Here is a 23,916-nt window from a genome sequence, read left to right on the forward strand (position 1 = left end):
CAATGGTGAACTACACCTGAATACAAGTGAGGCCACTTCTGCTCAGTCCCTCTGCTCCTGCTGAATCTGCATAAATTAATGGGCTGTCCTGGCAAGAGACGGGGAATGACACCACCGCCCGCTGGTAAAAGGGAGGTAACAGACCCATCTGATTCCAGAAAGGCCACTCCCTGGACCTCTGGCGGCATCTGAACAGTACAGATACAGCCCAAATCTGCCACCACACTGGCCATAAAAGTGGCCTACAGAAGAAACTAAGATACCGACCCATTGCCCTCCTTACTAATCCGACCCGGGCACTGTCAGACAGGGGAGGTGGTGTCGTCCTTTAGAATGCCCTGTCATTTATACCCCATTTTACATATATTATCCCATCTGCAAACCTATGATTCTAAACAGCTGACCTTTCACCTAATAACTTGCTCCTGTCTCTTCGACACCAGGCTCCTAGTCTTCTATCTGAATCCCTGTACCGGACGGACATAAACATATCCCCAGGAAGGAAGGCCTCCCACAGCAAGGTTACAATCCTTGGTGTCAGGCTGCTATCAGTCAGGGGAGGGAGTGCGAAAAGGCCTCCTACAGCAGTGGAGGAGAGAGGACGCACATGCCTCTTGTTGGGACGCAGTGTTCTGTTCTCCCAGGATATATGGGCATGTTGGAACACGGTTCACTGCAGAAAATGTTTGTTTCTCAGATTCAATATAGGTCTCACCATGGAATACAAGATGTAGTGGGCCCAGTACACTGACATAATCCCTTTGAGTCTGGGGAGAGGGCAGGGGGTGGTACCTGGATTAGCAATGTTTTATTTCTAATTTCTCAGCTTGTGAAATCTTGGCCTCTGATGATCAGGGGTTGACAAAGATCCCAATGTGCACAAAATATATAGGAACATATGTGATTGGAGATGTTGGAGTATCCACAAGGACCTCTGACAGTAGGGGTCCTCTAGTGGCGGAACTACTCCCTTGATATGATCTCTATTATTTACCATCATTTGTTCTTTCTGACCAGGACCCCAAGTCATGACAGCAGCTGGTTCCAAGGTGTGCACTAATTTCTTCAATTTCGAGCCATGTACCAATATTTTTAGGGACATGTGAGCTGAGCAACAAACAGCATGCAGGGGGCCTTAGCCAGAATCCTACTCCTGGCAACAGTATGGCTGACAGTTGTTGTTTAAGTGCTGAAACAGAGCTGTTCTGTGTTTTGTGCAAGTGGACATTGTACAGTGGTGACTAGCCCTCTATGCTGCAGAGTACTTAAGATGTTTTTTCTTCTGTTTGACAGTACAATGCGGTGGCATATTCACCAGTTCTGCTGGCACCGTCTCATCCCCTTACTATCCGAATCAGTACCGTGAAAGCATGGACTGCGGCTTCTACATCATGGCTCCAGCTGGATACAAGGTAATGCCAAAGCAAATCAATGTAATTCTAGTACTGATAAAACCGCAAGCCTGGTAGATCCTGGAGTCATGAAGAACCTTCTAGAGTGTCTGCCAGAGAGGGTGGTATAGCATTATGACTTTCCAGAACAGGGAATCAGAACAAAGTTAAACAAATTGGCCTAGTCTGCCTTCCAGTTTCAAGATCATATGTTGCTCTGGGTGATGGGTGCCAAAGGTGTCTAGGCCCGGAACTGTATATATATATATATATATATATATATATATATATTCACTGAAAAAAACATAGGTTAGAGACCATATATAGTTAGCTGGACATTTTATTGACATAAAACCAATGAAATTCCATATATAGTTAGTTGCACTAACTATATATCGCGCACCCGCAATCCATTGCTGATGATGTCACATATTACATCATTCATGACATGGTCAGTGACATCACTGATGACATCACTGATGACATCTCAAATGACATCACTGATGACATCACTGATAACAACATCCAGTGATTTTTTGTTTCTGTAAAGTTTAAATATGTCTTACATATTGAAGAATGAGTGGATGTGTAAGTGTCTGGACGAAGGATTTAGTAGGTGCATGACTGACTGTATGAGTGAGTGATTAAATGTGTCTCACTGAGTGCATGGGTTAGTGACTAAACTGTCTTAATTTGTGCATCTTTATGTCTGTTGTTCTGTAAACTGCTGCATGTGTTGATCAGTAGCTATATGAGTAACTATATGGGTTATTGATTGATTGCCAAGTATTTGTATGGGAGACTGAGTGTGTGTGTGGCTAGCTGGGAGGTGTGTAACTCTGTGCAGATCAATGTGTACTTGTATCAATGATTGTATAAGAAGGTAAGTATGTGTTAGTATATGTTTGAAAATGTAAGGTGCTCTATGTTTAACTGTATAGACAAGAAAATGGAAGTGTCATTGATTCTTTACAGGACTGACTAGGTGTGTGAGTAACTCCATGGATGAGTGGCAGACTGTGAGTGTCTGTATAGGTGTATGAGTGCATATGATAGTGTTGTAAAGATGAGTGATTGTATGTATGAATGATTGTATGGGTGAATGAGTGAAGGTGTGTGTAGACGTAGCAATCAGTGAGAGCGTATGTAGTAACTAGTATTGGTGTGTCAATGTTTTCAAAAATTATACTCTGTATTTAACACTGGGTGAAACAGAGGTTATATTAAAATGTGAGGAGATGCATTGTATTGTCACATGAATGATATCATCAGTGATGTGGTCATTGATGTCAAATGAGATGTCATCAGTGATGTCATCAGTGATGTCATTTGAGATGTCATCAGTGATGTCATCAGTGATGTCACTGACCATGTCATGAATGATGTAATATGTGACATCATCAGCAGTGGATTGCGGGTGCGCGATATATAGTTAGTGCAACTAACTATATATGGAATTTCATTGGTTTTATGTCAATAAAATGTCCAGCTAACTATATATGGTCTCTAACCTATGGTTTTTTCAGTGAATTTTCAAGGTTTTGTAAATGCTAATTCCTAACTATATATGGTCTATAACCTATGGTTTTTTCAGTGAATTTTCAAGGTTTTGTAAATGCTAATTCCTAACTATATATGGTCTATAACCTATGGTTTTTTCAGTGAATTTCAATGGTTTTTTAATAGCAAATATCATAAGCTGTCGAATGTCAAGTACGTGGTAAGTAAAAACATTTTCGTGTTTATGCACACTGATCTGCTTTGAATGCTGCCCCCCACCCCTCATTTCTATTAGGAGTACTCTCTCTTTGCAGATAGTGAAGGGTAGTTAACGCAGGCCTTTGCCCCCGTTGTAATCCGTCGTGCCTGCTTCTCTCTCCATTTGATTGATTGTTCTCTTTGGTTCATTCTCTATTTACAAACAAGCACAGAGTCGCAATACTCTGTTTAGTCTTTGCAGATAGCGAAAAATCGTGTAAAAAAACAAAAGGAATCGAGCAAAATCAGTAGGCCACTAATGGGATCTCTTTTTGACCTCGCTAAAATAGAAACATTAGGAACAACCTGTTGAAAATAGCAATGTGTATGTACATAAGCGGCGTTCATTTGTGTTCACAGTACCCCTTGTTGATTGTTTGAATCGAGCATTGAATTGTTCGAAGTTGGTTCTCTTAAGGATCTTCTCTGCCTGCAAACGAGGAAGAATAGGAATATTCTCTCTCCCTTTGCAGATAGTGAAGGGTAGGTAACGCAAGCCTTTAACAAGTCGTACCTATTTCATTCCTCATTGATTGATTTATTGTCCGAACATTGACTGTTTGGGAATTAGTTCTTTTTGGAGGTATTCCCTGTTTGCAAATAAATGTAGGAAAATCTTTGCAAGTAGTGAAAGGGTAGGTAATGCGAACCTTTCTCCCCCGTTGTAATCTGTCATGCCTATCTACTCCCCACTGATTGATGCACCTGTTTCACCCGGACCATTTACTAGAGATAGGTCATCTGGCCCAACAAGAGAGCACCCCTAGTGAAAAGGACATATGCAATAATAACGAAGTGATCACTGTATCCTGTTAACAGAAACTTTAGCATGAAACAACCTGGAAAGAAAAGAATAGGAAAACGAAAATCAGTAGGCCACTGATGAACTTTTTATTAAATAACAAACAAAGAAACGATAACAATACGTAATGATAAAACCTATTATTGTCCTAGAAACAAGAAACGTTAGAAGTAAGCCCGTAATAAGAAACCTGAAAACATCGCCCCTCACTGCCCCAAAACGTGTCTGTCCCACCGCCTGCCACGGCCAAATAACGGCAAACTGGGAAAGATAGAAGTCAGCAGACATCCGCCCCATTCTAGAAACTTCCAAAGGGCAACAGGTTTTCGGCTACGCCCAGCCGGAAGCAACACATATAAGGCGGGTCCTGCTGCCACGCCTCGGAGATCATCACGTAGGGTGTAGCCGGAGGAGAGGCCGAGGCCGAGGCCAGCGGGACCCGGCCAGGGGGATTGACAACGCTGGAGAGTTGCAGGGGGGGAATGTCCGTGTCCTCGACCCTCCCCTCTCTCTCCCAGTCCGGCCACGGTGGCCCTTGACAGTTTCAGGTAGTCCCGCCACATTCTCTACCGGTCCGGCCACCAACGGCCGGGGCCGATGGGATCCGGCTGCAGCCGATAAACCAAGGAACCCGTTCATGGGGCCAGAGCAAGGGGCGTCCGGCCGACATCCACCGGAAGCCCGGCCCGAAGACGGACGGGACACTTCTTCTTTCTTGAATAATGGCTTTGACAACACTGGGGGGGATGTCTTGCACATGCCTCCGACCCCCCCCCTCGTCCTCATCGCCTGGTCCGGCCATAACAAATCTCAAGCGAGACGCCGTGGGGTGCACTGGGAGGGAGAGACGGTGCGAACAGGCCTCTCCCGCCTCCCCAGTGGAGGCTTCCCACCTGCACCCTCAGCGCTCCAGGCGCCCGGAAAAGGGTTCTTCCACTGTGGCGATGCTGCAACGTCTCGCCCGGCAGGGTGGAGCCCGTCCGCTCATTTGACCCCGCGATCGCCAGTAGCTACCGAACTCTCAAAATGGCGATCGACCTGGCAAGAGCGGGCCCAGCATAAAGAAATGGCCCGGTCACAGGTTGACTCCACCACCGTAGTCCTCCACGACCTTGAAGATTCTAGAGGAGCCGCGGAAGTCTCCGACCCCCGCAGACACCCCCGATGGGGAATGACTGCCATGATCGCCCGTGGAGTGACGAAACTGTATCCGCGGGACGTCGGTGCTCCCATTCTGGCGCCAGCCTCACTTTGAATTACTACAATCCTGCAAACCTCAGTTCCGGTGAAAGCACACTGTGACCCGGTAGGAAAAATTGTTGCACCCCCTCCCCTTTTTGACTGATAGTTCAAACCACCGATCCTTTCCTTTGCCCTTTTACCAGAACTTTGGACTGCCTCCCCCTCTTTTACATTTTCTAGAGAAAACAAAACATTAACCACTTCATTAGCATAGCAGTTGACACCAGAACTGTTTTCAAATTGAAAACCAACAACATCTTCTACAGAATCCTTTTTGTTTCTGCTGTGACCCTGCTACAGCACAGGCATTGTCCCCAGCAGTAATTCTGCAATGCCGGTAAGAATAGCTGTGGTGCCTACTGGACTCACTCACCCCCGCGGCGCCCCACGCCGTTATTTGCTGGGCGGCAACTTACTAGACATCACCTTCGTGCCATCTAGATTTCAGCGCGTTCTGCTGCCTTGGAACTATTCGCACAACAGACTGCTACTGACGACCCACCCCCAGGCAACATCTTCTGAATTTTCATAATTTTAAAGAACTAGTAACATGTCCTCATCGGGAATTTCCTCATGAAAAGTCTGCAATGATGATTCTTGTAACTCTATGGTCTCCAAACATTCGATAAATTCGCCATCAAGAGATTGATCAAAAAAATCATTCAAGTCATCTCCTCCTTGTGAGAATATTTCATTATTGGTGCTGTCAATTTTAATAAATGTATTGGATAATTCAAAACAAATTGCCACGGTCTCTTCGTTGTTTAAATGTTTTTACTGTTTTTGTTTTGTTGTATATATATATATCAGAAAGTGGTGGGAGGCAACCTCATTACAGAACTACATTGAGGTTGACCGGGTCCCCAGAGGTTTGCGGATATACACGATTCCGGCGTATGAAAATCCGGACCCCAAATTGCTAGATGCATGGGCAGAGCACACCGCCGCATCGTGCAAAGGGAGTCTACAGATCCTAGTACGCTTTGCCTGGAGTGATCGTGAAAAGGCTTTGTCACAGATCAAGGAAATTGAGGATGAATTACTGAAAGAAGAAGACCAGGAGACCCTGGGGGACAAACGTGAACTACTAAAAAAGCGTTTGAAAAAATACGAACAAAAAATCAAACAAAGAAAAGAGGAAAAATTTGAAAGGGACGAGAACGATTATCGATTGGGGAGAGTATTAACCTTTGCAAAGAAGTATGACAACACCAGAAGGCAAATAAAGAATAAGAAAAAGACGGGCGTCTCAACAACTGCCGAACCGGCAACTTCCGAGTCCGATGCTAATCCAGAAGATTTGGTTAGTGAAGATGGCAGTGATGACGCTTCCCCTTTTCAAGTGGAATACGAAATAATGCGCAACAACCAACTGGAGGGTGGAAGAGGGAAGCCCCCGGACAATCAAGGACCAAGAGGAAGACGCGGCGGGGGGGCCGTTGGAAGAAATCCTTTAAGCTCTCCTCCTGTGACCCGCAGCATGAAGAAGTTCTTCAAGAAAAGGAACTGAGAAGTATTCCAGCGCCAATCAATCCCCATGACAATCTAACTATTATTAACCTAACGGAGAAAGTGTTAACGAATGAAGAAAATTCAACACTTCAATTAGGTTTATCGTTCTGTCCTCGTAGAAATTTTGAATTTGCACAAACGCGTATTGACATTTTCAAATTTGTGAGGAAATTAAAATTGCATAAATTCTTCAAACTCAAACCGCCCAGTGAGCGCCATACAGCCAGTAAGCCTGTGGAGGATACCGAACTGATTTGTAGCGAGCTGCAAGGCCTGAGAGCAGTAGAAGGCCTTCGTTTGGAAAATAATACTATTGGTGATGGTGAGGTAACCAACACCCAAATGCTCGACAATTGGGATGTACAGCAAAAAGGTGGGGCCAGTGAATTCAAACCGGCCTCTACATTCATGCCGATGATGGGTGCCGATGCAATTGATACCTTTTCTGATGCCGTGTTGAGGGATCTCACCAGACTGCGCATCACCTGTAAATATGTTCCTTAAAAAGACAATTTTTCCAAAACACAACAGCTTGCACTTACTACTCTTTGTGAAAATTCGGGATTGGTGATTAAGCCTTCTGATAAAGGGGGGAACATTGTTTTACTTACAGCCACTCAATATGAAACAGAGGCTGGTCGCCTTTTGGGAGACACTGATACCTATGCCACTGTGAATGAAAAAACTTATAATTCAAGTGTGGCTAATTATCACGAGATGATTTCGAAATGGCATAATGTCAACATGCTAAACACAGATGAATATTTATTCTTAAGGTGTTTGAGTCCTGTGATCCCCACCTTTTATTACTTACCCAAAGTTCATAAAGATTTGTTAAATCCTCCTGGTAGGCCTATTGTTGCTTCCAATGGTAGTTTGACCGAGAATCTTTCGATTTATGTAGACTCATTTTTGTCTCCTTTGGTGATGTCCCTCAAATCTTATCTAAGAGACACTAAACATTTTCTTAACTGTGTTGAAGAAATTGTCTGGAAAGATACATATTGTATGCTGGTGCTTGACATCACCAGTCTATACACGTGTATAGCACATGGTGATGGTCTCAAGGCTATGACCAGCTTCTTGGATAAACGGCCCATAAGATTTTATGAGCACAATAAGATGCTGCTGGAAATCATGATGTTTAGCCTTAACAATAACATATTTCTATTTGGCAAGCAATTATACCAACAATTGTCCGGTGTCGCGATGGGTGCCTGCTCCGCCCCCAGCTTCGCGAATCTTTTCGTGGGGTGGTGGGAGGAGCAGGCATCCTGGAGCGAGAAATATCCAGAGTGGGACAGCCGCATAATAAGGTGGTATCGTTATATAGACGATTTATTCATCATATTAGATTGTCCAGAAGAAGCTGCAAAGAGTTTTGTAGAAGCCCTTAATGATAATGACATCAATCTCAAGTTTTCCGGACAAATTAGCCACACGTCTGTTGATTATCTTGATCTCACTATATATATAGACAACGGTAGGTGCATACAGACGAAACTGTTTAGAAAAGAAACGGCGGGTAATTCCACCTTGTTCGCTACCAGCAATCATACCCGCCCATTAGTGGAGAGTATACCTTATGGGGAGTTACTTAGAATACGTAGGAACAACTCCAATGACAGTGACTTTGAGAGAGCAGCCCATGCCAGCATGCAAAGGTTTAAAACCAGGGGCTATGGCGACAGTGTGCTCAGTAAGGCCTATGAGAGAGTTAAACAAACGAAACGTAAGGAGTTATTAAAATCTAAAAAACAAGATAAATCCAAAAATTGAATTTTTCGACTGATTACCACTTTCTCCCACAATGCAGGCCAGATAAAGCAAATTTTGAGAAAAAATTGGAACATCTTATTGTCTGATAACACCATTAAAGCAGACTTACCGCCGAACCCCCTGATTACATTTAGAAAAGCGAGATCTTTAAAAAATCATTTGGTTTCTAGTCATTATACAGCTCCTGAAAAGATCCCCAATTTGCCTGTCCTCAAGGGTTTTTACCCATGTGGCCGCTGTAAGGCCTGCAAATTCAGTAAGCGGACGCTTACTTACAAGATACCTGGTGTTACCATCCCTAAAAGAATTAATAAATTTTTAACATGCTCCACGCCATATGCCATTTACTGTTTAACATGTCCGTGCGGCCTAAATTATATTGGGAGCACTACCAATGCGGTAAAACTTAGGATACTAGAGCACATGCGTGCGATTGCTAAAAAGGATGATACTTATCCAGTGGCCAGGCATTTTGCCAAAATGCATAAAAGCAACAGGGACCTGTTAGCTTATACTTGCATAGACAGCGTGCCTTTGAGCATCAGAGGAGGGGACCGTCTACTTAGACTCAGACGTCTGGAATCCAGATATATTATTGATTTACAGACTAAGCATCCGCTAGGCCTTAATATGCATGAAGAATTATCCGTCCATCTAGGGTGACTGGGTGTTCTTGGGCTCTATCTATATATGAATTTCCCTCATATTTCCATGACTGTGTCTTATTAATTTGGCTTCATATGAACCTTGATCATGTATAATAGCTTTTAAGTTTTATATTTATGACATTCAAATGAATTTGGTGACACATGCGAAGTCTTGATGCACTGCCCATTCAGGGCGTTATAACTGTGTGATGTAACTTGTTGTAGTATTTACTATTCATAATAAGGACATTGTCATTATTGGTGTGGAGCAGAGGAATTGACAAACTATAGTTAAGTTTCAGCTCTAATTGCCTGCCCATCCTGGGCTAGATTGCGACAATGTATTCCAGTATGTTATGGTGTTTTATCGCACCGAGGCGTGGACTAATTTAGTTTTAATCACACGCCCATCTCGGGCCTGATGTATGCATTTTGACTTATGGTGATGACTGTGCTATCAAGGTTATCCATATTTGGATTTTCTTTGATTTAAATATTTAACTTGGTCTAGGCTTTTATTCGAATCATCATGTTTCTATTTGCCTGTACTGTATGTTTATTTACTTAACTCCGTTCCAATATGGCGACCATGTATCAGTTTGCGCAGTCCTATTTTGATTTCAATTGACGTTGCATGTTGTCCTCTTTTTAAACTGACGCACGCCTCGGCTCTCTGCACAACTTGACGAAGCCCTAAGGCGAAACGCGTCGTTGCTCTTGGTTTCCTGATTAAATCTTTTGTGAAACCTCCCCTGAGTGTGCTACCTTCCTTTAGGATTGATTTTCCTGGGATTTTGGAGCTCATATTTATAAGTTATTAAAGTTTTATAATCCTACTACTTTGTTGGAGTGCTATATATTTTTAATGTGACACATAAATGTAAAAACTTTGATGTACAAAGAGTCATCCCTGGAATCTTCCGCTTCAGGCTCGGTCCCCTCCCCAATCACAATACAGGATGGTTTTCAGATAGTAGGAACACGTGTGGTGTGACGGATCTCATCGGGTGTGGGCCTTGATCTACTATAACTCCTTTGAAGAGGGGTGATTCTTTACAGCTGGGGCCATAAACTACATCTGCAGGGCTAGCTGATAGCCTGGACAATCGGACACAGAGGAAGAGGAGTGTCAGAGGGTGCGGTAGTGAATAGGGCGAAAGGGTGGTGTCGGGCGGGCACAGAGTGTGATTCTCAGGGAAGAGCAGCGCAGATGGGGAGAGGTTTATTGCCCATGCATAACACAGAGAGCGGGGGTGACCAGTGCCTGGGGAAGATGCTTGCGATGGTGGGGAGCCATGCTACGAATCGACAGCGTGCAGAGAGTGGGTCTGGTCAAGGCATCTAAAATGGCTGCCGTGCACGACAAAAGTGTGGCATTTCAAAAAAGGCAAGATGGCGCAAACAATGTTTTTCAACACTTCGTCATTTCCTTCGAATCGAACGTTAACAGACGTTGGTGCATATTACCAAAGTTAAGCGATATTTATCGCTAACGATGCTTAGCAACGAATTTTTTACCGCTAAGCATCGTCAGAAATTATCGAAGATAAACCTTGCTATTATCAAGGTTTATCGCAAATGCGATAAAAAATGACCGCAATGCATTAATATCGCTGAAAACTCAGCGATATTCATGCATTACCGAGCTAATGCTCTTAGCCATGTTATCCACCTCCCATTGGATAACATGGCTAAGAACTGCTCAGGGCAGGTGTTAGTTTTTGGAGATATTCGCGCTTAGCGCGAATATCTCCAAAAGTTGGTAATAGGAGATATATATCTTGCATGTTGTAATGCAAATTATTGTGGTATATGGAACTCATACCATAATCTCTCAGGAAAGCAGAAACTGATCCTTTTGGGACCGCCTGAGAAGGCCTAGGGGGTGAGGGGTACTCTACTTTGCCCCCTTTTCACGTTCCGAACTATTTTATTTTACTCTCTTCTGTAATTACACAAAATAGCAGCGATAAGATGCATCAGAGACACACAGTGAGAGAAAGGAGGCCGGAGATGAATAAGAGATGTCAAATACACATTGGAGATAATATAGTGGGAGAAGGGAAGTAAATATGAGTAAACTTACCATGTAACATAAAAATGTTGCACTCTATACTATAAGTCTCATTTTATACTACAATCACTTCGCTACAACCTCATAAATTAAAAATAAAAATGAATAATGTCTCAAACAATTTTTGATTTCTAAATATAAATTTATTCTTCTGAATTTTCTAAATTTGAAAGAACTACTAACATGTCCTCATCAGAAATTTCCTCTTCAATCATCTCATCTGGAATCTCCTCATTAAAAGTCTGCAATGATGATTCTTGTAACTCTATGGTCTCCAAACATTCGATAAATTCGCCATCAACAATTGATCAAAAAAACCATTCAAGTCATCTCCTCCTTGTGACAATATTTCATTATTGGTGCTGTCAATTTCAATCAATATAGTGGAATCATTCAAGTCATCTCCTCCTTGTGACAATATTTCATTATTGGTGCTGTCAATTTCAATCAATGTAGTGGACAATTCAAAAGAAATTGCCACGGTCTCTTCATTGTCAGCCATTTTATTTTGAAATTGCTTGCTGTAAATTGCAGAAAAAAATAATCACTTTCATTTATCGTTTTTAGTAATACATAATATAAAACTAACTTTATCAAGTATTTAGTATAACAGAAGGACTGCAAATAAATAACAGAAAACATTTTTCAAATTATCTTCAAGTGTACAACATAGTTCCCCTTACAAATTAACAACTCACCTTTTTAAAAGTAGGAGAAGTGTTAGTACTGTGTAAATCAAACACCAGAAATTCACCACCAAAAATTCCTCACAAATGTACCTCAGACAGTAGTATCACAAAATGGCTGTGGTTTCCTCTCATTTGAGATATATACATAACCAATTAACTTTCATCACACACAAATACAAAACCAAAGTAACATTTTAATTGGTTCTAAATTTCAACACTTTCAAATGTGTTTTCCCCATGCAATTTTCCATAGGACATTTACATATGTCTACAGCCTGAATGGCTGAACGGAATTACACCAAACTTGGCAAAATGGTACATCAAACCTAAGAGGTCAGGAAGGATCTACTATGCCCCCTTATGGTCATTTGCCCCTTCGCTTTGGCCTCCTCTTGTCTCTCGATCCTACCGAGAGACAAGATGGCGGCCGCTACGGACTGTTTGGAATGTTCACAGACGCCGGAGAACCAATCAGCTTCGCTTCACAAATCTCCGTACCGCGAAAAGTCCGCGAACCGGAGCGCTGCCCGGTCCGCTGTTATATCTTTTTTTGAACGTTAATTTCTCAAAATCCACTGAAGCACATATATTGAGACCTAGCAAAGGCACATCGGGCTACCAGTCCCTACAATTTTGCCAAGTTTCGTGCAAATCCATTCAGCCGTTCGGGCTAAAAGTGAGGCCAACCGCCCTATGGGAAACTCAATGTTAAAAACACGTTTTGGGACCCCCCTTTTTTCTCGGCCCTACCTTGACGAAACCCCCCCAAATTTTCAGGGGCTGCTCAGAAACAAAATGTTCCATTTTCCTGAAAATTTCAGCCAATTCCGTCCAGAAACGCCAAAGTTATTAGACATAGAATTTTCAAAAATCCCATAGAGAAAAAATCCTAACTATATATACCTACTGGCGACCGCCAGTAGGTAATATATATATATATATATATATATATATATATATATATATATATATATAAGCTCAAAAGAGCCCCCGGGAACGTAAGGATCAGTGCTAAATTCTCATTCCTAATGTCACACTACCCCCTGCTGGTAGAACAGTGTTGAAAGTAAAGGTCAATCAATCAGGAGTCTGTATAGCATGGATACTCACCTGTGAGGGTCTCAAGGTGCTGGGGGAGGTGGCGGGGGGGAGGGGCTTGCTGATACGTATAAGTGTGGAGGTTCAGTCGAAGAGCCAGGTCTTGAGATCCTTCTTGAATTGGGTCAGGGACAGGTATTGCCTGAGGTGGAGAGGCAGGTCTTGGCACCGAGGTAGAGGAAGGATCTTCCTCTGGTTCTGGTCTTGTGAATCCTTTGGATTACATGGAATGAGAGGCAGTGGTTCCAGTACGCTGGTCCTACATCATGGAGAGCTTTGTAGGCATGTATGAGGAGCTTGAAGATGATTTTCTTGTTGACTGGGTGCCAGTGGAGGTTTCAAGGGTTTTCTGTGATTAGGCTGTCGCAGGGGATGTTGAGGACCAGTCTGGCTGCGGCGTTTTGAGCGTTCTGTAATTTCTTACGCTGTTTCTGGGTGATGCCAGGGTAGAGTGCGTTGCCCTAGATGAGCCTGCCGGTGATGAGTGCATGGGGGACTGTCTTTTGAACTCTGCGGAGATCCATCTGAATGTCCTTCGAAGCAGGCCGAGAGTGTTGAAGCAGGATGAGGATACGTCGTTGATGTGGTGGTTCTTTGTGAGTGAGGAGTCCAGCATGGTTTTTTTGTTGACCTTGGCTGGGAAGGGGAGGAGGGAGATGGGTCTGAAGTTCTTGAGGTCTGCCAGGTCGTTGGATGATTCAGAAAAGGGGGTGGTGATGAGCAGAGTTTCTGAATTAAGCAGACCACTCTTACCGAGTCCAAAGATCAGGGCTTGATCCATCACCGTTTTTTAGCTCACTGCACCATCCCAGCTCAGAACCTGGCTACATGCAAATTAGTCTGTTCCTGTCCCAGTGCATGATGGGAACAGGGCAAACCAAACTACCAAGCCAATTCTTATACTGGGAAGGAAACAAGCTTCCGGGGACCGGTTTCTGGCATTTCAGCCGTCGTCGGCCCGGCTTGCTTGAATCCTGATGGTGCAATGAGCAAGGGACTCACATCTGAGTATACCCTTCCACACTTGTGGTGGACAAAATGATTCAGAAAAGGGGGTGGTGATGAACAGAGTGTCTGAATTAAGCAGACCACTCTTACCCAGTCCAAAGATCAGGGCTTGATCCATCACTGTTTTTTAGCTCACTGCACCATCCCAGCTCAAAACCTGGCTACATGCAAATTAGTCTGTTCCTGTCCCAGTGCATGATGGGAACAGGGCAAACCAAACTACCAAGCCAATTCTTATACTGGGAAGGAAACAAGCTTCCGGGGACCGGTTTCTGGCATTTCAGCCGTCGTCGGGCCGGCTTGCTTGAATCCTGATGGTGCAATGAGCAAGGGACTCACATCTGAGTATACCCTTCCACGCTTGTGGTGGACAAAATGATTCAGAAAAGGGGGTGGTGATGAACAGAGTGTCTGAATTAAGCAGACCACTCTTACCCAGTCCAAAGATCAGGGCTTGATCCATCACCGTTTTTTAGCTCACTGCACCATCCCAGCTCAGAACCTGGCTACATGCAAATTAGTCTGTTCCTGTTCCAGTGCATGATGGGAACAGGGCAAACCAAACTACCAAGCCAATTCTTATACTGGGAAGGAAACAAGCTTCCGGGGACCGGTTTCTGGCATTTCAGCCGTCGTCGGCCCGGCTTGCTTGAATCCTGATGGTGCAATGAGCAAGGGACTCACATCTGAGTATACCCTTCCACGCTTGTGGTGGACTAAATGATTCAGAAAAGGGGGTGGTGATGAACAGAGTGTCTGAATTAAGCAGACCACTCTTACCCAGTCCAAAGATCAGGGCTTGATCCATCACCGTTTTTTAGCTCACTGCACCATCCCAGCTCAGAACCTGGCTACATGCAAATTAGTCCGTTCCTGTCCCAGTGCATGATGGGAACAGGGCAAACCAAACTACCAAGCCAATTCTTATACTGGGAAGGAAACAAGCTTCCGGAGACCGGTTTCTGGCATTTCAGCCGTCGTCGGCCCGGCTTGCTTGAATCCTGATGGTGCAATGAGCAAGGGACTCACATCTGAGTATACCCTTCCACGCTTGTGGTGGACAAAATGATTCAGAAAAGGGGGTGGTGATGAACAGAGTGTCTGAATCAAGCAGACCACTCTTACCCAGTCCAAAGATTAGGGCTTGATCCATCACAGTTTTTTAGCTCACTGCACCATCCCAGCTCAGAACCTGGCTAAATGCAAATTAGTCTGTTCCTGTTCCAGTGCATGATGGGAACAGGGCAAACCAAACTACCAAGCCAATTCTTATACTGGGAAGGAAACAAGCTTCCGGGGACCGGTTTCTGGCATTTCAGCCGTCGTCGGCCCGGCTTGCTTGAATCCTGATGGTGCAATGAGCAAGGGACTCACATCTGAGTATACCCTTCCACGCTTGTGGTGGACAAAATGATTCAGAAAAGGGGGTGGTGATGAACAGAGTGTCTGAATTAAGCAGACCACTCTTACCCAGTCCAAAGATCAGGGCTTGATCCATCCCCGTTTTTTTAGCTCACTGCATTATCCCAGCTCAGAACCTGGCTACATGCAAATTAGTCTGTTCCTGTCCCAGTGCATGATGGGAACAGGGCAAACCAAACTACCAAGCCAATTCTTATACTGGGAAGGAAACAAGCTTCCGGAGACCGGTTTCTGGCATTTCAGCCGTCGGCCCGGCTTGCTTGAATCCTGATGGTGCAATGAGCAAGGGACTCACATCTGAGTATACCCTTCCACGCTTGTGGTGGACAAAATGATTCAGAAGCTCTCCCTGGTGAGGGGAACTGGGGCTGCGAGCTGCTGATGATTTTAACGCACGTGACATTTTAAAACCCAATTTTAGAAGTGTGATTGTTGCACTTGGAGCGTCTTTTTAACTATTTCACAAATCGTCTGCTGTTTACCTTTGGGGGCTTTTAACATAAGGGGAATCGATATTTTAGGCATTCTGACACCTGAACACCTTTCATTCTCCTTCAATCTGCCCAGCCGCTTCTCAGCCGATACTCGGCGGCGGTGGGCGCCATCTTGAGTGAGGCAGGCGGGGAGAGCGCTCTAGTCGCGCCGTCCTCCCGCCCTCTTTGTGTATTTAATTGATTCCTTCGCAGCGCTCGGTGCCCTTCAGAAGCTCTCCCTGGTGAGGGGAACTGGGGCTGCGAGCTGCTGATGATTTTAACGCACGTGATATTTTAAAACCCAATTTTAGAAGTGTGATTGTTGCACTTGGAGCGTCTTTTTAACTATTTCACAAATCGTCTGCTGTTTACCTTTGGGGGCTTTTAACATAAGGGGAATCGATATTTTAGGCATTCTGACACCTGAACACCTTTCATTCTCCTTCAATCTGCCCAGCCGCTTCTCAGCCGATACTCGGCGGCGGTGGGCGCCATCTTGAGTGAGGCAGGCGGGGAGAGCGCTCTAGTCGCGCCGTCCTCCCACCCTCTTATCTCCCTACATAATGTGTAAGGCGGCCAGACGGCGCAGCGGGCTGGCGCAGAGGGCGCGCGCCGAAGCTGCGCCTAAGCCAAGCCCGTCTGCGCCCGTCCGCGACCGGACCACGCCGGGCGCAGGGCATGCTGCCCATCCTCCTCCTACCATCAGGTATGACTTTGATGAGCTGCGTACACTATACGGTGTAACGGGAGTTCACCACTGTAAGGGCTGCCCCCCTACTGACCTCCTATGGGGTCCATTCTCATGCCGATACTGTAAGTGGACGTCCCTGGGTACCACCCCTGGAGCACCCAAATCAATGCCCACATCAAAGAATAAGCTCAAAACCTTTAAGGGAGGGCTTATTAATGCCAGGTCCCTAGCTTGCCATGGTCAAGACATTCATGACCTAATCCTATTTCATGGCTTGGATGTTCTCTTCATAACCGAAACCTGGCTCAATGATTCATCCAACCCAGATTTAGCAACTGCCCTCCCCCCAGATTTCACCATTTTTAGGCGGGATAGACCCATCGGGAGAGGAGGGGGGGTAGCTTTTGCCATCAAAAAATCTTTCACGTGCCATACCTTCGATCTAGGCCATATTAAGGACAGTGAGGGCATGGGTTTTTCGATCAAAATTAATGCCTCCACCTCCTTCTCAGGGGGACTCATCTACCGCCCTCCGGGTAACGCCACCCCCTTTTTGGACTCTCTTGACGAGGCTTTGGGGTCACTTATGACTCACTATCCCACTTTTACCCTTCTAGGCGACATGAATCTGTATCTGGAATCCTGTACGGACCCCCATAATATTAGCTTTCAACAATCACTAAGCATTTTTGGTCTCTCCCAACTTGTTACTTCCTCGACACACCGGGCAGGCCATACGCTAGACGGTATCTGCTCTAATTTGACAATCTTAAATACGTCCCCCCCGATCCCTCAGATATGGACCGACCATTGTCTCATCCCTTTTTTCATAAAGGAAAATCCCTCCACGCCCTCTAACGCTAAGCGCTCCCTTCCTTCCTTCTCCACCAATTGGAAGAAAGTGGCTGAACGTATTAAGTCAGACTCCCGGCCTCTGGCCCCGACCCCCACATTAGTCGGAGATGTAACGTCCGACTCCCGCAATTTCCACATCTGGATTGACCAAATTGTCTCCGATAACTCTAATCTAAAGGCCCACCATCCAGACCGCCGTCAAAGAAAGCCCAATGCTCCCTGGTATACACAGTCCCTCACTGAAATCCATCTCCTTTGCAGGATTCAAGAAAGGAAATGGAGAAAAACCTATGACGAAACCTCAAGACTACTCTACATCCAGCAGAGGAAGTTATACCTCTCTAGCATCAAAGCGGCCAAAAAGGAATACTTCACCAAAGCTATAGATGAAGCCCAACAAAAACAACAAACCGTCTTCTCCATAGTCAAGTCCTTTACCCATCCCAAAGCTCTCCTACCTGAAATTCCCCCATCCCAAACCCTGTGCAATCAAATCGCCGATTTTTTCATAGATAAAATTGCCAACATTCAGAAGGATTTCCCCCAACCCCTAATCACTACCTATGAAGCCGTTACAAATCCATTCACCCTGGGCAGTTTCTCACCAGTCTCCCTTCAACAAACTCAGAAGGCAATCCTGGCCTGTAAATCGGGAGCTCCTACGGACTAATGCCCTCCTAGCATTCTTCACCACCTTATCGAGGCTGTAAATCCCACAATTAATGCCATCATTAATGAATCTCTTGGCTCAGGTATTGTACCCGATGACTGGAAAAAGGCCATTGTAAAGCCCCTAATGAAGAAGCAGAATAAATCCCCTACTGACCTCACTCATATGCGTCCGATTTCTTTATTACCTGCCTTAGGTAAAATCACGGAGCAATTAGTTTATGGGGAGTTAAAAACCTTTGTAGAGAACAACCATATTCCGCACCCACAACAATCAGGGTTCCGCTCCGGCCACTCCACCGAAACTGCCTTGATAGAGTTATCGGACTCTATTAAGTTTTTGCAGGATGAGGGGAGACAGGTTGTACTCATCCTGCTCGACCTCACAGCAGCGTTCGACACCATCTCGCACGCCATTCTCATTAATAGAATGCGCGAGATTGGTGTGGCAAACACAGTGTTGACATGGATAACTTCATTCCTGTCCAACAGATCTCAAACAATATCATTAGGCCCTACCTATCCAGCGAAAGATCAATCACATCAGGAGTCCCCCAGGGGTCCATACTTAGTCCTCTCTTTTTTAATATTTACATGGCCCCCCTCCTTGCAGTGATAGAATCTCACGGAATCCTCGTCACATCGTACGCTGACGACACTCAGCTTGTCGTCACCATTGATAAAAAATGTACGGATGCAGACCTTAGATTCCAGAACTGTCTCTCTGAGGTCTTCTTATGGCTGAACAAAAATCATCTCAGATGCAACAGCGCTAAGACTGAAATAATACCCCTAGGGAAAGATATGTCCTTTTGCCCAAAAGACTGGTGGCCTAAAAATTCAGAAGCCCCTCCGAGCGCTGTCTCCTCGGCACGTAACCTTGGCGTTCAATTTGACGCATCCCTCACCTCGATGATCACGTCCGCATTACTGCAGGATGCTGTTTTAGCATTATTAGATCACTGAAGAAATTCTTTGACTTTCTCCCCATTGCAGCCAGAAAATCAGTCGCGGTTGCTTTAATTCTCTCCCGACTTGACTATTGCAACGGACTAATGGCAGGAGTGAAGAAGTCTACCCTCAGGAAACTACAAAGTGTTCAACACGCCGCGGCTAGACTCGTGCTTAAACTCCCCAGAAGGTCTTCTGCCTCAGCAGCCCTTAACGCTCTTCACTGGTTACCGCTCCACAAAAGAATTTTGTTTAAACTTTTGCTCACTGTATTTAAAGCCACTAGAAAAACAGGCCCCCTCTACTTTACCAAGCGTTTTATGCATTACAATCCCACGCGCTGCCTAAGATCCTCAGGAACAAATCTTGTCATAATCCCAAGATTCAAGTTAAAAACTAGGGGGGGGAAAACTTTCTCTTTCCTAGCTGCCAGAGCCTGGAACAGCCTCCCTGTTAATCTCAGGTTAGTCGAAACTGAGAGCCATTTCAGGAAACTTCTGAAAACCTGGGTGTTCCAGCTATCCGATACCTCGGTCCTAGCAGCCATATGATCCTTCTTATCACTACGTTTTTATTTTCTGTACGCTCAGCGCCAAGATGCTCCTTTCGGAGCGATAGTTGCGCTATACAAATTCCCATAAATATCAAATATCAAATATCAAATTCAGAAAAGGGGGTGGTGATGAACAGAGTGTCTGAATTAAGCAGACCACTCTTACCCAGTCCAAAGATCAGGGCTTGATCCATCACCGTTTTTTAGCTCACTGCACCATCCCAGCTCAGAACCTGGCTACATGCAAATTAGTCTGTTCCTGTCCCAGTGCATGATGGGAACAGGGCAAACCAAACTACCAAGCCAATTCTTATACTGGGAAGGAAACAAGCTTCCGGGGACCGGTTTCTGGCATTTCAGCCGTCGTCGGCCCGGCTTGCTTGAATCCTGATGGTGCAATGAGCAAGGGACTCACATCTGAGTATACCCTTCCACGCTTGTGGTGGACAAAATGATTCAGAAAAGGGGGTGGTGATGAACAGAGTGTCTGAATTAAGCAGACCACTCTTACCCAGTCCAAAGATCAGGGCTTGATCCATCACCGTTTTTTAGCTCACTGCACCATCCCAGCTCAGAACCTGGCTACATGCAAATTAGTCTGTTCCTGTCCCAGTGCATGATGGGAACAGGGCAAACCAAACTACCAAGCCAATTCTTATACTGGGAAGGAAACAAGCTTCCGGGGACCGATTTCTGGCATTTCAGCCGTCGTCTGCCCGGCTTGCTTGAATCCTGATGGTGCAATGAGCAAGGGACTCACATCTGAGTATACCCTTCCACGCTTGTGGTGGACAAAATGATTCAGAAAAGGGGGTGGTGATGAACAGAGTGTCTGAATTAAGCAGACCACTCTTATCCAGTCCAAAGATCAGGGCTTGATCCATCACCGTTTTTTAGCTCACTGCACCATCCCAGCTCAGAACCTGGCTACATGCAAATTAGTCTGTTCCTGTCCCAGTGCATGATGGGAACAGGGCAAACCAAACTACCAAGCCAATTTTTATACTGGGAAGGAAACAAGCTTCCGGGGACCGGTTTCTGGCATTTCAGCCGTCGTCGGCCCGGCTTGCTTGAATCCTGATGGTGCAATGAGCAAGGGACTCACATCTGAGTATACCCTTCCACGCTTGTGGTGGTCAAAATGATTCAGAAAAGGGGGTGGTGATGAACAGAGTGTCTGAATTAAGCAGACCACTCTTATCCAGTCCAAAGATCAGGGCTTGATCCATCACCGTTTTTTAGCTCACTGCACCATCCCAGCTCAGAACCTGGCTACATGCAAATTAGTCTGTTCCTGTCCCAGTGCATGATGGGAACAGGGCAAACCAAACTACCAAGCCAATTCTTATACTGGGAAGGAAACAAGCTTCCGGGGACCGGTTTCTGGCATTTCAGCCGTCGTCGGCCCGGCTTGCTTGAATCCTGATGGTGCAATGAGCAAGGGACTCACATCTGAGTATACCCTTCCACGCTTGTGGTGGACAAAATGATTCAGAAAAGGGGGTGGTGATGAACAGAGTGTCTGAATTAAGCAGACCACTCTTACCCTGTCCAAAGATCGGGGCTTGATCCATCACTGTTTTTTAGCTCACTGCACCATCCCAGCTCAGAACCTGGCTACATGCAAATTAGTCTGTTCCTGTCCCAGTGCATGATGGGAACAGGGCAAACCAAACTACCAAGCCAATTCTTATACTGGGAAGGAAACAAGCTTCCGGGGACCGGTTTCTGGCATTTCAGCCGTCGTCGGCCCGGCTTGCTTGAATCCTGATGGTGCAATGAGCAAGGGACTCACATCTGAGTATACCCTTCCACGCTTGTGGTGGACAAAATGATTCAGAAAAGGGGGTGGTGATGAACAGAGTGTCTGAATTAAGCAGACCACTCTTACCCTGTCCAAAGATCGGGGCTTGATCCATCACCGTTTTTTAGCTCACTGCACCATCCCAGCTCAGAACCTGGCTACATGCAAATTAGTCTGTTCCTGTCCCAGTGCATGATGGGAACAGGGCAAACCAAACTACCAAGCCAATTCTTATACTGGGAAGGAAACAAGCTTCCGGGGACCAGTTTCTGGCATTTCAGCCGTCGTCGGCCCGGCTTGCTTGAATCCTGATGGTGCAATGAGCAAGGGACTCACATCTGAGTATACCCTTCCACGCTTGTGGTGGACAAAATGATTCAGAAAAGGGGTTCTGAGCTGGGATGGGGCAGTGAGCTAAATAACGGTGATGGATCAAGCCCTGATCTTTGGACTGGGTAAGAGTGGTCTGCTTAATTCAGACACTCTGTTCTGAATCGTTTTTGGCCACTATAGGTGTGGCAGGGTATACTCAGACATGAGTCCCTTGCTTACTGCTCCATCAGGATTCAAGCAAGCCGGGCCGACGACAGCTGAAATGCCAGAAACCGGTCTCCGGAAGCTTGTCTCCTTTCTGGTGAAGAATTGGCTTGGTAGTTTGGTCTGCCCTGTTCCCATGATGCACTGGGCCAGGGACAGACTAATTTGCATATAGCCAGGTTCTGAGCTGGGATGGGGCAGTGAGCTAAATAATGGTGATGGATCAAGCCCTGATCTTTGGACTGGGTAAGAGTGGTCTGCTTAATTCAGACACTCTGTTCATCACCACCCCCTTTTCTGAATCATTTTTGGCCACTATAGGTGTGGCAGGGTATACTCAGACATGAGTCCCTTGCTCACTGCTCCATCAGGATTCAAGCAAGCCGGGCCGATGACGGCTGAAATGCCAGAAACCGGTCCCCGGAAGCTTGTCTCCTTTCTGGTGAATAAATGGCTTGGTAGTTTGGTCTGCCCTGTTCCCATGATACACTGGGCCAAGGACAGACTAATTTGCATATTGCCAGGTTCTGAGCTGGGATGGGGCAGTGAGCTAAATAACGGTGATGGATCAAGCCCTGATCTTTGGACTGGGTAAGAGTGGTCTGCTTAATTCAGACACTCTGTTCATCACCACCCCCTTTTCTGAATCCCGAGGTCGTTGGATGGCTTCTTCAGTAGGGGGTTAATCTTGCTGTGTTTCCAGTCGTTGGAGAAGGTGGCAGTTGGGGTGGAGCAGTTGATGGTGCGACAAAACTCTGGGGCTATGGAGGTGGCTCCTCTATGGAATATGTGTTATGGGCAGGAGTCCGATGGGGCTCTGCAGTGGATGCTATTTTTGGTCTTGAGTGTGTCGTCTGTGGTGAGCGGAGTCCAGTTAAGCAGAATATGTTGGGTGTGGCGTGGTTGCGTGCAGTGGTGACGGGCATTGTGGCAGGGTCATGCATGTTGAAGCTGTTGTAGAGCTGCCTCATCCCTCATGTCACACTGCCCCCAACTGGTAGCACTGTGACGTAAGTAAGGGCCAAAATATACTTCTGCTTCCTTATGTTACACTGCCCCCTGCTGGAAAGACAGTGATGGTAAATTGGGGCCAGTGGATAATTCTAGTTTCTTATATCACACTGCCTCCTCCTGGTAGCACAGTGTTGGTAAATAAGTGCAAATGCATACTTCTTCTTTCTTATGTCACACTGCCTACTGCTGGCAGGACAACAATGGTAAATTAGGCCTAGCGCATATTTCTCCTTCCTTATCCCACACTGCCCACTACTGACATGCTGTAGGTGGTCAGGACCGGCTGGCACATATTTTTCATTCTTATGGCTCACTGCTTCCTGCTGGCATGGCAGAGCTACCATTTAAAGACTAACACATACTTCTTTTACACCCTGCAGGTCTCATTGACATTCACATCTTTTGCCGTTGAACCTGATTCAACGTGCGCTGCTGACTCCTTGTCTATTTTTGATGGTTCCAAGACCACCTCCCCGCTTATTGGCAAATACTGCGGATCCAAGCTCATCTCACCAGTAACCTCCACTGGGAGCTCCCTTCTTCTCCAGTTCCACAGTGATGAGTCATGGAACATGAAGGGATTTCAGGCCACCTACACCTTTGGTAAGTTTATATAAGCTAAAGTGTCCCACTGGCTCTTCATCACTGAGGCTCAGCAAGGAGGTGTTTGTTCTTGTCTGGGAAGAAGTGTCAGAAGGCCTGTGTTGCACCAAGGCATGTGCTCTAGTTTACTGTGCTTGGGGTTAGCCTGTACCCTCTGGTGACTGAGCCTGATTAGGGATACCCAATTCTCTGTCAAGAATAAAGGGGCATATTACCAAGCTATAGCGATAATTATCGCTAAGCTTGGTTAGCGGGCATTTAAATATCGCCGCGCTCCGACGATTTTTATGGCTTAGGAGCCTTGATATTATCAAGGTTTAGCTCCTAAGCGATAAAAATCGGCC

General features: G+C 45.6%; 1 protein-coding gene across 1 annotated transcript in view; it reads left to right on the forward strand.

The window, feature by feature from the left end:
- LOC144826174 (embryonic protein UVS.2-like) overlaps positions 1-23,916 on the forward strand; it is a 102,137-nt gene that overhangs the window by 73,991 nt on the left and 4,230 nt on the right. The window contains exons 9-10 of the mRNA XM_078684569.1: positions 1,294-1,412; positions 23,350-23,572. Of these exons, the coding sequence (XP_078540695.1) occupies positions 1,294-1,412; positions 23,350-23,572 (342 nt within the window). The remainder of the gene's footprint in view (positions 1-1,293; positions 1,413-23,349; positions 23,573-23,916) is intronic.

Source organism: Lissotriton helveticus, chromosome 3_2 (assembly GCF_964261635.1).
Source record: "Lissotriton helveticus chromosome 3_2, aLisHel1.1, whole genome shotgun sequence".
In the NCBI taxonomy this organism is placed as follows: domain Eukaryota; kingdom Metazoa; phylum Chordata; class Amphibia; order Caudata; family Salamandridae; genus Lissotriton; species Lissotriton helveticus.